General features: G+C 44.0%; 1 protein-coding gene across 3 annotated transcripts in view; it reads left to right on the top strand.

Moving 5' to 3' along the window:
- Positions 1–15,268, top strand: part of NALCN (sodium leak channel, non-selective) — a 1,296,054-nt gene that overhangs the window by 1,209,444 nt on the left and 71,342 nt on the right. For all 3 annotated transcript variants that reach the window (XM_063953246.1, XM_063953245.1, XM_063953244.1), the window contains one exon: positions 11,704–11,852. In XM_063953246.1, coding sequence (XP_063809316.1) covers positions 11,704–11,852 — 149 coding nt within the window. The remainder of the gene's footprint in view (positions 1–11,703; positions 11,853–15,268) is intronic.

The raw sequence follows: 15,268 nt of genomic DNA, 5'->3' as shown, positions 1-15,268 counted from the left end.
TCTGCACTTGATTCCCACTCAAAATGATACGATATGTGGCCAGAGTTTTGAATAAGAAGAAAAAGAAAAAATAAGAATTTACTTACCGATAATTCTATTTCTCGGAGTCCGTAGTGGATGCTGGGGTTCCTGAAAGGACCATGGGGAATAGCGGCTCCGCAGGAGACAGGGCACAAAAGTAAAGCTTTCCGATCAGGTGGTGTGCACTGGCTCCTCCCCCTATGACCCTCCTCCAAGCCAGTTAGGTACTGTGCCCGGACGAGTGTACACAATAAGGGAGGAATTTTGAATCCCGGGTAAGACTCATACCAGCCACACCAATCACACCGTACAACTTGTGATCTAAACCCAGTTAACAGTATGATAACAGCGGAGCCTCTGAAAAGATGGCTCACAACAATAATAACCCGATTTTTGTAACTATGTACAAGTATTGCAGATAATCCGCACTTGGGATGGGCGCCCAGCATCCACTACGGACTCCGAGAAATAGAATTATCGGTAAGTAAATTCTTATTTTCTCTATCGTCCTAGTGGATGCTGGGGTTCCTGAAAGGACCATGGGGATTATACCAAAGCTCCCAAACGGGCGGGAGAGTGCGGATGACTCTGCAGCACCGAATGAGAGAACTCCAGGTCCTCCTTAGCCAGGGTATCAAATTTGTAGAATTTAGCAAACGTGTTTGCCCCTGACCAAGTAGCTGCTCGGCAAAGTTGTAAAGCCGAGACCCCTCGGGCAGCCGCCCAAGATGAGCCCATCTTCCTTGTGGAATGGGCATTTACATATTTTGGCTGTGGCAGGCCTGCCACAGAATGTGCAAGCTGAATTGTATTACACATCCAACTAGCAATAGTCTGCTTAGAAGCAAGAGCACCCAGTTTGTTGGGTGCATACAGGATAACAGCAAGTCAGTTTTCCTGACTCCAGCCGTCCTGGAACATATTTTCAGGGCCCTGACAACATCTAGCAACTTGGAGTCCTCCAAGTCCCTAGTAGGTGCAAGGCACCACAATAAGCTGGTTCAGGTGAAACACTGACACCACCTTAGGGAGAGAACTGGGGACGAGTCCGCAGCTCTGCCCTGTCCGAATGGACAAACAGATATGGGCTTTTTTTGAGAAAAAAACACCAATTTGACACTCGCCTGGTCCAGGCCAGGGCCAAGAGCATGGTCACTTTTCATGTGAGATGCTTCAAATCCACAGATTTGACTGGTTTTAAACCAATGTGATTTGAGGAATCCCAGAACTACGTTGAGATCCCACAGTGCCACTGGAAGCACAAAAGGGGGTTGTATATGCAATACTCCCTTGACAAACTTCTGGACTTCAGGAACTGAAGCCAAGTCTTTCTGGAAGAAAATCGACAGGGCCGAAATTTGAACCTTAATGGACCCCAATTTGAGGCCCATAGACACTCCTGTTTGCAGGAAATGCAGGAAACGACCGAGTTGAAATTTCTTTGTGGGCCTTCCTGGCCTCACACCACGCAACATATTTTCGCCACATGTGGTGATAATGTTGTGCGGTCACCTCCTTTCTGGCTTTGACCAGGGTAGGAACGACCTCTTCCGGAATGCCTTTTTCCCTTAGGATCCGGCTTTCCACCGCCATGCCGACAAACGCAGCTGCGGTAAGTCTTGGAACAGACATGGTACTTGCTGAAGCAAGTCCCTTCTTAGCGGCAGAGGCCATAAGACCTCTGTAAGCATCTCTTGAAGTTCCGGGTACCAAGTCCTTCTTGGCCAATCCGGAGCCATGAGTATAGTTCTTACTCCTCTACGTCTTATAATTCTCAGCACCTTAGGTATGAGAAGCAGAGGAGGGAACACATACACCGACTGGTACACCCACGGTGTTACCAGAACGTCCACAGCTATTGCCTGAGGGTCTCTTGACCTGGCGCAATACCTGTCCCGTTTTTTGTTCAGACGGGACGCCATCATGTCCACCTTTGGTATTTCCCAACGGTTTACAATCATGTGGAAAAAACTTCCAGATGAAGTTTCCACTCTCCCGGGTGGAGGTCGTGCCTGCTGAGGAAGTCTGCTTCCCAGTTTCCATTCCCGGGATGAAACACTGCTGACAGTGCTATCACATGATTTTCCGCCCAGCGAAAAGTCCTTGCAGTTTTTGCCATTGCCCTCCTGCTTCTTGTGTCGCCCTGTCTGTTTACGTGGGCGACTGCCGTGATGTTTTTCCCACTGGATCAATACCGGCTGACCTTGAAGCAGAGGTCTTGCTAAGCTTAGAGCATTATAAATTTACCCTTAGCTCCAGTATATTTATGTGGAGAAAAGTCTCCAGACTTGATCACACTCCCTGGAAATTTTTTTCTTGTGTGACTGCTCCCCAGCCTCTCGGGCTGGGCTCCGTGGTCACCAGCATCCAAACCTGAATGCCGAATCTGCGGCCCTCTAGAAGATGAGCACTCTATAACCACCACAGAAGAGACACCCTTGTCCTTGGATATAGGGTTATCCGCTGATGCATCTGAAGATGCGATCCGGACCATTTGTCCAGCAGATCCCACTGAAAAGTTCTTGCGTGAAATCTGCCGAATGGAATTGCTTCGTAGGAAGCCACCATTTTTACCAGGACCCTTGTGCAATGATGCACTGTTTTTAGGAGGTTCCTGACTAGCTCGGATAACTCCCTGGCTTTCTCTTCCGGGAGAAACACCTTTTTCTGGACTGTGTCCAGAATCATCCCTAGGCACAGCAGACGTGTCGTCGGGATCAGCTGCGATTTTGGAATATTTAGAATCCACCCGTGCTGTTGTAGCAGTATCCGAGATAGTGCTACTCCGACCTCCAACTGTTCCCTGGACTATGCCCTTATCAGGAGATCGTCCAAGTAAGGGATAATTAAGACGCCTTTTCTTCGAAGAAGAATCATCATTTCGGCCATTACCTTGGTAAAGACCCGGGGTGCCGTGGACAATCCAAACGGCAGCGTCTGAAACTGATAGTGACAGTTCTGCACCACGAACCTGAGGTACCCTTAGTGAGAAGGGCAAATTTGGGACATAGAGGTAAGCATCCCTGATGTCCCGGGACACTATATAGTCCCCTTCTTCCTGGTTCGTTATCACTGCTCTGAGTGACTCCATCTTGATTTGAACCTTTGTAAGTGTTCAAAAAAATTTTTAGAATAAGTCTCACCTAGCCTTCTGGCTTCAGTACCACAATATAGTGTGGAATAATACCCCTTTTCTTGTAGTAGGAGGGGTAATTTAATTATCACCTGCTGGGAATACAGCTTGTGAATTTTTTCCCATACTGCCTCCTTGTCGGAGGGAGACCTTGGTAAAGCAGACTTCAGGAGCCTGCGAAGGGGAAACGTCTCGACATTCCAATCTGTACCCCTGGGATACTACTTGTAGGATCCAGGGGTCCTGTACGGTCTCAGCGCCATGCTGAGAACTTGTCAGAAGCGGTGGAACGCTTCTGTTCCTGGGAATGGGCTGCCTGCTGCAGTCTTCTTCCCTTTCCTCTATCCCTGGGCAGATATGATCTTATAGGGACGAAAGGACTGAGGCTGAAAAGACGGTGTCTTTTTCTGCAGAGATGTGACTTAGGGTAAAAACGGCGGATTTTCCAGCAGTTGCCGTGGCCACCAGGTCCGATGGACCGACCCCAAATAACTCCTCTTCCTTTATACGGCAATACACCTTTGTGCCGTTTGGAATCTGCATCACCTGACCACTGTCGTGTCCATAACATCTTCTGGCAGATATGGACATCGCATTTACTCTTGATGCCAGAGTGCAAATATCCCTCTGTGCATCTCGCATATATAGAAATGCATCCTTTAAATGCTCTATAGTCAATAAAATACTGTCCCTGTCAAGGGTATCAATATTTTTAGTCAGGGAATCCGACCAAGCCACCCCAGCTCTGCACATCCAGGCTGAGGCGATCGCTGGTCGCAGTATAACACCAGTATGTGTGTATATACTTTTTATGATATTTTCCAGCCTCCTGTCAGCTGGTCCTTGAGGACGGCCCTATCTATAGACGGTACCGCCACTTGTTTTGATAAGCGTGTGAGCGCCTTATCCACCCTAAGGGGTGTTTCCCAACGCGCCCTAACTTCTGGCGGGAAAGGGTATACCGCCCATAATTTTCTATCGGGGGGAACCCACGCATCATCACACACTTTATTTAATTTATCTGATTCAGGAAAAACTACGGTAGTTTTTTCACATCCCACATAATACCCTCTTTTGTGGTACTTGTAGTATCAGAAATATGAAACACCTCCTTCATTGCCTTTAACGTGTGGCCCTAATAAGGAATACGTTTGTTTATTCACCGTCGACACTGGATTCAGTGTCCCTGTCTGTGTCTGTGTCGACCGACTAAAGTAAACGGGCGTTTTAAAACCCCTGACGGTGTTTTTGAGACGTCTGGACCGGTACTAATTGTTTGTCGGCCATCTCATGTCGTCAACCGACCTTGCAGCGTGTTGACATTATCACGTAATTCCCTAAATAAGCCATCCATTCCGGTGTCGACTCCCTAGAGAGTGACATCACCATTACAGGCAATTGCTCCGCCTCCTCACCAACATCGTCCTCATACATGTCGACACACACGTACCGACACACAGCACACACACAGGGAATGCTCTGATAGAGGACAGGACCCACTAGCCCTTTGGAGAGACAGAGGGAGAGTTTACCAGCACACACCAAAAACGCTATAATTATATAGGGACAACCTTATATAAGTGTTTTCCCTTATAGAATCTTTTTTATATATTTCTAACGCCAATTTAGTGCCCCCCCTCTCTGTTTTAACCCTGTTTCTGTAGTGCAGTGCAGGGGAGAGCCTGGGAGCCTTCCCTCCAGCCTTTCTGTGAGGGAAAATGGCGCTGTGTGCTGAGGAGATAGGCCCCGCCCCTTTTTCGGCGGCCTCGTCTCCCGCTCTTAACTGATTCTGGCAGGGGTTAAATATCTCCATATAGCCTCCGGAGGCTATATGTGAGGTATTTTTAGCCAAAATAGGTATTCATTTGCCTCCCAGGGCGCCCCCCTCCCAGCGCCCTGCACCCTCAGTGACTGCCGTGTGAAGTGTGCTGAGAGGAAAATGGCGCACAGCTGCAGTGCTGTGCGCTACCTTTAGAAGACTGAGGAGTCTTCTGCCGCCGATTCTGGACCTCTTCTTACTTCAGCATCTGCAAGGGGGCCGGCGGCAAGGCTCCGGTGACCATCCAGGCTGTACCTGTGATCGTCCCTCTGGAGCTGATGTCCAGTAGCCAAGAAGCCAATCCATCCTGCACGCAGGTGAGTTCACTTCTTCTCCCCTAAGTCCCTCGTTGCAGTGATCCTGTTGCCAGCAGGACTCACTGTAAAATAAAAAACCTAAGCTAAACTTTTCTAAGCAGCTCTTTAGGAGAGCCACCTAGATTGCACCCTTCTCGGCCGGGCACAAAAATCTAACTGGCTTGGAGGAGGGTCATAGGGGGAGGAGCCAGTGCACACCACCTGATCGGAAAGCTTTACTTTTGTGCCCTGTCTCCTGCGGAGCCGCTATTCCCCATGGTCCTTTCAGGAACCCCAGCATCCACTAGGACGATAGAGAAAATATATAGTGTAATACAGTCTTATATGCAGACTTTTGTATACATGAAACAGAAGGGGTTTAGTAAACGTGATTTAATAGATGGAGCGTACCACACTCACTATAGACACATGGAGAGTCAAGCTTATAAAGGTTTCTTTAACCAAAAGAAGGTAGGCGTACCCCACTCACACTGTCACTGGAGATTATGAAGCACATCAAGGTATCTTTCACGTTTGTCCCCTTATACCTCCTCCAATTGTCCAAGTTTCGATATTGGACTCATTCATAGGGAAAAGATAAAAAATATCCAATGTGTAGTATCTTCAAACATCTATCATTTCATAGAATGGTATTTGAAAAAACTATGCGTACTTATTAATCAGATTATATTCCACCACTGTATGACAATAGTAGCAAACGTACCCGACTTACTATAAATCGGAAAAGAACAGGCACATCAAGGTATCTTTAAAAATTCTTTAGATTATAATCACAATCTGCGTACCCCAACTCAGTGTCATTTCTGTTATAAGCACATCAAGGTATCTTTTCCCTTAGTAATCTTCACCCGAAAGGTTCCTCCACGATTTTTCTCCCAAAAATGTTTTATATCCACCAATCGAGTATAAAAATGACAAAATTTTATTGTACAAAAAGCCCCAAAGTATGGGAGAAAAAATCCAACAATTTAGGACACAGATTACAGTCCAAACGACTCAACAGATAAAAAATTACCATTAAAATACAAAGTAGAGCAGCCAGTATTTACTCCACACAGAAACAAAATAACCCATCCAAATCTAATACTCTCTGCCCCCCTGCAGTGCACATGGTTTTGCCCAACTGCTAACAAATTTGCTGCTATGATCAGGTCTGAATTACTCCCAAAGTCGTATACAAGTGTCACGTATAAGATTAATCAGCACAGTCTCCTGGTACGTCCTAGTCACATCACAGTGCAACTAAGACACAGTTTGGGTAAAAAGATGCCAGGTGCTGGCAGAGTCACACAGGAACTGGAACGCTGAGTAGGAGTGTTTGGCACGACTGCAGCAATAATGTATGTATATAATATACACACACACATGACATGAGTCTTTTGTAGGAATTTGTCTCTGTAAATTATACTGTGGATTTCTCAGATGTATCCCTTTGAAAACACCTCACTTCAAAGACTTATTTTCTTTTTCTCTGTAACATATTTCCTGACTTTGGGAACACATCTCTGGAATAAACCCTGTATCAGAATGTTTTCCTTCCAATCATGTTTCTTCTAAATAGCACGCTGAGAGTAAAATAACTACCTGCAATTTACTTTTATCTCTAAATAGAGCATAAAATGGCTTTTTTCTTGGTCACTTGTCATCATGCCACTTAGCTCGCCAATGTGCACACATACTGTTTTCATTTTAATTGTGTTTTTGGATTGTTTAATATAAGACATGAAATGCATTATTATTACCTGTATAATTTATTTTACTTGCATGTAAATTTGAAAAAGCAACAATTCAGCAGCACTGGGCTCATATCTCTTATCACTGGGCCTTACAGGATGATAGAGCGTTTAGTTCGGTTTTATTAAAGACATAATGGAGGTAATTGACAGAATGTACTGCTGGCTTCCAGCAGATACTGGTAACTGATCCCCTGAGGGAAGAAAGGTTCTCGGATGACATTATGCTTCTGTAATGCTCAGCCAGCCTGTGCTGTACCGGATTGTTTATTTCATCTCCTTGTCTATGGCCATTGAAGCATTAACGACACCTATGGCACACGCTCTTTGTTTTGGCAAAAGGGGCAATAGTGAGCTTCTTATTCATTTAGTCTCGGGCATCAGCTCTTGTTATATGTATTTGGCATTTAGGATAAATATATTTATATGTTCTGAGACAACATCCCAGCTTTAATCCTGACCACAATATTTGACAGCAATTGACTTTGAAAAGAGCAGGGCTGTCTATGCTGTCTGCTCTACCATGTGCCAATCCCCTAAACCGAGCATGCCCCAATTCCTTTAAGTTTTCCAAGGATCGGTCAACCTGAAAGGCCAGCAGTTAGAGTTTACACAGCAACAGGAGGCGACCCAATACATATAACTGGAATACAACTGAGCTATTCTCAGGGGCGTATTAATAGGGGCGGAGCCCGTGAGCAGCCTCCTCCGCCTGGGCCGGCAGTGCAGTAAAGTCTGAGCACTATGGGGCACAGACTATATTACGCATGTGCAGACCTCCGGGGAAATGGCACGGTAGCCATATTCCCAAAGATTTCCTTCCTGAGCATGAGCATGTGGAGAGGTATACTGTCGCCAATGGGCACTCCAGAGAGTTAGTATTGAAGACATGGGAGCAGGCTGTGCGGTGTGGGCCCCCCTGGACTCTGTGGCCAGTGTGCACTGCATACACTGCACCCATTATATATACGCCACTGGCTATTCTGTATCTCTAGTTATTATTCTTTAATAATTACATATGAGATGCTTTCATAAGTAGTTGTATTTTATCCATAATAATAAATCTGTAAACTGTTACAGTATAACATAATTCCAAATAAAGACACATAGTAAATCTGATGGCCCTAAATAAAAGGGAAAGATTGGTCTGCGTTTCCCTGACGGCGTGAAAATGTGCCCTTTTTAAGAATAGGGAGTTTCTAAAGCTTACAAGTGTTAAACAGATAAATAACACGGACACTGTTAGCAACATGTGAAGGTCAGTGTGATATCCCTTTTCCATGTTCTTTTCTGTTATTATTAGCTTTCATAGTTGTTAATGTAGTTTTATTTCACTTTATGTTCCTATTCATTGAGCATAGCATGCTGAACTTCACTTTACATATTTCTTTTTGTGCTCTGCTGTTTAACTACATGTGCAGAGATGGGCAGATGACCCAGGACAGTGTATACCTTTTTAAAAATACACCCAGTGGCGCAGAGAAAGGGGGGAGCGGGTACTCTTTATGCGGTGAAATGCAAACAAACAAACAAACACCAAAAAGAGCTCAAAAGGAAAAAGTTAATTGATATTTTTAATAAATATAAAAGTATAAATAAAGTTCCTATTCAAATGGACCTTGGATGATAATTGTATACATATAATGATATGACCATATAAGTTAAAAAATGGAATGACCTCACATATAATTGAGACAATCAGTGTACATTACACCTATAGATACGGACTGCACTTTTGTATAATAAATCCCCTTTTTTTCCCTCCATCTGCAGTACGGAAAATATTGTATCGGGAGATCTCACAAGTGTATCTGTTTTATATTATAAGGGAGGAAAGTCTCATTATAGCCACATTCGTTCCATGCAGATATAGATCATATATCAGTTTGTAAAGTCAGTGTTGCCTCATAAATCTGCATAGTTGAGCCAATGAACATTACAGTGTTATATAACGGAGTCACCTTATGGCTGGCCAGCCTAGATGAAAAGGATAGTTGGTTCCCAAGGGTAGACTGACATAGCTCACTTGCAGCTAATCCCGATATGGCCGTGCGGCTGAGATGTGTTGTCCGGGTGCTTCCGGGACATAGCGGCTTTCAGCAGAGTCATCTCATTTAGCAGCAGTACTCAGTGTTCAGTAGTGTGACGGTTTGTCACTTGGTAGATAGGAATTGCAACTCGGGAACTCGTCTTGAGCGTCTATTAATAGCAGAGTTTCAAAGGCAGTTTAAGTAGGCCGTTGGTCACTCGCAATAGTCATTGGAGTGTATGCTGGTCTCTGTAGTGCCATTTGGAGATCTCGGGTGCATTTTCCGGTATTAATCTGGATACCTATGTCCTTGATGATTAACAAAATTCAATATCTCAGCTGTTCAAAACTAAGCAATTATCCCTGATCTTTAAATAAGGCCAGGTTAGGACCTCCCATAATTGTCTTTCCTCTGAAGAAATGACCAGTGTGATGGGTCAAGAAACACGTTAGTTGCAAGACTATTGCTAGAGATCCACTGCCTCCTTAAACTGCCTTTGAAACTCTGCTATTAATAGAAGCTTAAGAAGCTCAAGACGAGATCCCGAGTTGCAACTCCCATCTACCAAGTGACAAACCGTCACACTACTTTTATATTTATTAAAAATATCAATTAATTTTTTCCTTTTGCGCTCTTTTTGGTTTTTGTTTGTGTATCACCGAATTGATAGGGGCAGGCAATCCCCCTTTTCTAAGACGAGCTGCATTAGGAGGTTTTCCTAGAATCCCAGATTGGGGGCTCCTCCTCTTCTTACTCTTTACCCGGGCCTGGGACTGTTGAAGGGGCCCGGGTCCTGCTGCCCCTGCCATCCATCCGTCTGTCTGTCCGCCCACCCACCCGCATGTCTGCCCACCCATTGCAGTGAGAGAGAATAAGGACTGCTGCTGTGCTGATAGGGGAGAGAGGCAGCTGCAAAGGCAGTCAGGCCTCTCTCCCTGCGTGTACCCCTACCGCCCATGGTATCTGTCACCAGCACCCCTTGTGCAGAGCGTGCGGCCACACATATTACACACTTTTTAGTATTTTCTAACAATGAAGGGTGTGGCCACACCTCCCACTTTGGCCACGCCCCTTCTCATTACCCGGGGCCCAACAGAGCTGTTGCCGCACATGAACACACCTATAATAATGTCAGTTATTCACTTAGCTTTTTTAAAAATAATTTCCTAGAATTCAAGCCTTAGAATACAACTACGATATTATTTCCTGCGGTTTGAATGAGGAAGAAACGAACAACAGAATTATCATTCAGTGAAACACAATGAGCAATTTAATGCTTGAGATTGCCACATCTCATAAATGTGACATTATTACAGTCTGCTGTGCTTACAATTTAAGTGGCAAATGTGGTATAAAAATACATGTCTGTGAACCATTTGATTACAAAGATCAGTGATAAGGTGATGATAGAGGGCCTGATTCATGTTTGTAAGTAAAGCAAAAAAGCAAGTAACTTTGTGTCTGGAACAAACCATGTTGCCATGCAAGGGGAGCAAATACATTTATACTTTTCTGTGTAGGGTAAATACGGTCTGCTTTTGCATGTAACCTACAGATGTTACACAGCTTTATTTTTACTGCAATTTAGATTTTAGATTGAACACACCCCACCCAAATCTAACTCTCTCTGCACATGTTACATCTGCCCCACCTACAGTGCAACATGGTTTTGCCCAGTTGTATGCTTTTTTTGTTTTACTTACAAACATGAATTAGGCCCATAGTACATTACCTACTGTCCCGGAACGGCCAAGAGGCTTCCGAAAATGGTGCTCCCGGGACGGTGGGCAAGTATCCCGTATTCTGGCTGCATGAAGCATCACCTAGGACGGTATTTGCTATATACTGTAAGTCTCACTGTAGCAGTATAGGGCATAGGAAAGCTTCTCAATGGTTTTAGATTTTTTTCAGAGCTAGTTTATACATATGCACTGGGAATATTGGTAAAAACACATGAAAAATAAAAGGCACTTCATATGCATTTTAGTGATGTGTTTTTAAAGCATTCCTGATACATTATGCTTTTCCTAAGACAATATATTATATTGATGTTTGGAAATACCACCTGATGAATAGGTCGTGCTGCATTCCAACATTTCAAAACTAACATTCTAGAACACAATGGTAGGAATAAGGGGTCTATTTACTAAAGCCTTGGAGATAGATATAGTGGATTGAGATAAAAAACCTAACTGTCCTAACAGCTCCTAACTGTCATTTTTCAAACACAGCCTATGAAATGGCAGTTGGGAGCTGATTGGTTGGCACTTTATTTCCATCGACTTTATCTGCATCCAAGGATTAGTAAATAGACCCATAAGTCGATTACAAATCATTCATTCTTTTATTTTCATGTAGTTTTCAAACATACAGATGGAGCCGCACTTATCTAGTGTGGCTCCATCGCAGACGTGCTCAACCTGGGTCTAGGCGATCCAGCGCCTAGCCCGCTACGGGAGTGCCCAGAGACACTCGGAGCCGTGTTTAGCGTGGCTCCATCTGTAAGTTGATAGCCACAAATAGGTGTGATAGATAGGTGTGATAGAGTCCTATATGTGTGCTGGACAATGAAACTAAAACTAATGGAATAATATGTACACCTTTTTAAATAATTGTATCTGAATTAAATAATTTTATCTGCTATTTCCAGGTTACACTGAAGATGCTGTTGTTGACTGTTGTTGTCAGCATGTACAAGAGCTTCTTCATTATTGTTGGGATGTTTCTATTGCTTCTTTGCTATGCTTTTGCTGGAGTTGTCCTTTTTGGAACAGTAAAATATGGTGAAAACATTAACAGGTCAGTATACATATAATAAGCATTCGACAACCTTCTTAAATGTGACACCAATTTTGACCTTGTAGCAGATAATGAAAATATACTCGTCAATCAACTGTTAACCCAAAGCAAACGCTAATAACCTGGTACCAGAGAAACAGATGTGTCCTCATAATACATTTATTAAACTGACAGTGAAACACTCTAACAGCCAATGGGATGAGTTATCAATCTTCTCAAAGTTACCCAATTAAACATAATTTCTTATTGTAGCAAATAAGAAATTATTTTAATTTGCAATTTATAATATCTGTCATGCCAGAACATGACTCTAATAATAACTCGTCTTGGTGAAGAGTAAATAGTTTGCAGTTTGGAACCAACATGCCTAATGAACAGAGTAAACCATCACAGAAAGTGCAAACATATATCCTATAGGCTACAATTTATTATTTATTATCATTTATTTATAGGTGACAGCATATTCCACTCCTATTTATAATTGGAAACACAGTAATGAAATGAGACTGTAGGTAAGAGGGACCTGCTCACATGCTTAGCACCTTTAGGGAAATAGGAGTTTCATACAGTACATGAGGTTAAGAGCTACATCTAGAAAGTACTTTGTGGGCAGTATGATCTTGCTATATAGCAATGGTGAAAGAAATAATTGCATGTGGTTAGGGCATTGTTTGAGCATTAAATAATAAATGTGAATTTTGGAGGAACTGTGTAATAGGGAGGTAATTACAGATGTAGCCACCTTTATCTTGACTGGCTGAGGCGTTTGTCCCGATCGAGTATACGCAGCGTACCAGGGGGTAGGGAGGCGCGCCTAGTCACAGAAAGGCGTACCTAATCGCACGGAGGCAGACAGAGCGTTTGGCGTTACCTTTACGTGTAATACCTGCGATCATCCACCAGATGTCACTTTTTACAATCACTACTGCGCATGCGTGTGGTCTCCCGTAAAATACAATACTGAAATATATAATAAGGACTACTTTACTAAGGCGTCTCATTACGCTGCATACAGTAAATACTCATTACGCTGCATTATTTAATACAGTAAATACTCATTACGCTGCATTATTTAATACAGTATATACGGTACAGACACAAATAGTACAGCATACAGTATATGATCCATCTACAATATGAATATGTGAGCGTCCACGTCCCGCAGACAAAACAACATAAAACCAGTAGTGTACACTGTCGCAAATGGACGTGTTAGAAGTTCACTATTGCCTCTTGAGATTAGGAATTTTGTACAGTATGTTAGCGTGCTAATCCCGTAGCCATTACAGCATAATCAAAACCAATGGATTTATTCATCTGTCTGCGGTGAAGTGGTGAAGTGTTCCGCTTCCTATACTCAGAGTCCCGGGTTCGATTCCTAAAATACGAATGCATGTTAGTTTTTTCCAGACACTTTATTATTTCTTTTATTCACATAAACCAGGGAAAAGCTGCAGGAGCGGTTCTACTGTTAAGGTTCTATGCACCGTACAGTACACATACAATTCTGTAGCAGGGCAGACTCAATAGAAATGGCTACCACCTATGACTCCTTGCCCCACGGAGGCCCTAGGCTACGGAGCAAGTAACAGTCCAGATTTTGCAGGCTATGGGGCAATGCTGAAGGAGTGTCACAATCCCCTAGCTAAAATACACAGGGGCAATAGGGATAAGCAAGGTCTATGCACATTACGGTACACCGGACTCGATCGCATAGCGCACTGGTAAAATGACCGCCGCCCCTGAACCAGGCAGCGCTCGGATATGGAGTGAGAGATGGCATAAGTATTGCAGGCTACGGGGCAATGCTGAAGGAGCGTCACAATCCCCTAGCCAAAATACACAGGGGTGATAGAGATAAGCCAGGCAGCGCTCGGATATGGAGTGAGAGATGGCATAAGTTTTGCAGGCTACGGGGCAATGCTGAAGGACCGTCACAATCCCCTAGCCAAAATACACAGGGGCGATAGAGATAAGCAAGGTCTATGCACATTACGTTACACCGGGCTCGATCGCATAGCAAACTGACAAAACACAAGTTTTACATAAAGCAGGGCAAAGCTGCAGGAGAGTTTCTACTGTCAAGGTTCTATGCACTGTACGGTACACATACAATTCTATAGCAGGGCAGACTCAATTGAAATGGCTACCGCCTGTGACTCCTAGCTCCATGGAGGCACTCAGCTATGGAGCAAGTAACAGCACAGATTTTGCAGGCTACGGGGCAATGCTGAAGGAGCATCAGAATCCCCTAGCTAAAATACAAAGGGGCGATAGGGATAAGCGAGGTCTATGCACATAACGATACACCGGACCCCATCGCATCGCAAAGTGACAAAATGTCTGAGGCACGTGAACCCCTGACTTGTGGCAGCACTCAGCTATGGAGCGAGCAACGGCATAGGTTTTGCAGGCTAAGGGGTAATGCTGAAGGAGCGTCAGAATCCCCTAGCTAAAATACACAGGGGTGATAGGGATAAGCGAGGTCTATGCACATAACAATACACCGCAAAGTTACCCATGGTTTTGATTATGCCTTTTCTTTGAACACGGTATTTTCCACTGCCTCACCCTACCCCCATCCCACTTTCCCCTTCCCCCCTGGAAGCCTGCAAAGTACATGCAGTAGACAGGGAGGGAGTTCCGATCAGGTTACAAGACATGTGCAACAGTATACTACTGTATGTAGGAAAATCCCCCGCCCACTCTGATTTATGTGAAACCTGTGTGCACCCTTCCATTGAATGTATAACAAATAAAAAAAAAAATAATAAAGTGAATGTTACAGGAACACATTAAAAGAAAGGTTGGCACTTCCTTAGGGGACTCGGACGCTAATACTTGCATTTCAAAAGCACGGTATTTTCCACCGCCTCTCCTTACCCCCATCGCCCTTCCCCCCTGGAAGCCTGCACAGGTCATGCAGTGGACAGGGAGGAAGTTCATGTCATGTACAATACACAAATGCCGACGATCTACAGTACTGTTTTGCTCAGTTAGTTGCATCGGAATACACTAATTTATACTCATTACCGCTGTGTATATAGCGGAATGAATCGCTGCTGTAGATTTACTTTGATTTATGTGAAACCTGTGTGCACCCTTCCATTGAATGTATAACAAAGAAAAAAAATAATAAAGTGAATATCACGGGAACATATAAAAAAAAAAAGGTTGGCACTTTGTGACTCAAACCCGGGACTCTCAGCGTGGGAGGTGGGAGTCTTCATCGCTAGGTTGGTATGGAAAGGGAGACAATTAGCTACCGGAGGGTACCAACCCCAAGTTTCTGTTACCCCACAAGGCTCATGGCAAGCGTCGGAACCCATGGTGGGTCGGAATTAACGGGCCCAACACAGTATGTTCTACTAGTGTACTAATTAGCACGAACAGCTTGTAACGTACAGTGGCAAGTT

Source organism: Pseudophryne corroboree, chromosome 2 (assembly GCF_028390025.1).
Source record: "Pseudophryne corroboree isolate aPseCor3 chromosome 2, aPseCor3.hap2, whole genome shotgun sequence".
In the NCBI taxonomy this organism is placed as follows: domain Eukaryota; kingdom Metazoa; phylum Chordata; class Amphibia; order Anura; family Myobatrachidae; genus Pseudophryne; species Pseudophryne corroboree.
The sequence above is the reverse complement of the archived record's forward strand: the minus strand, read 5'-3'. Positions and strand labels throughout refer to the sequence as shown.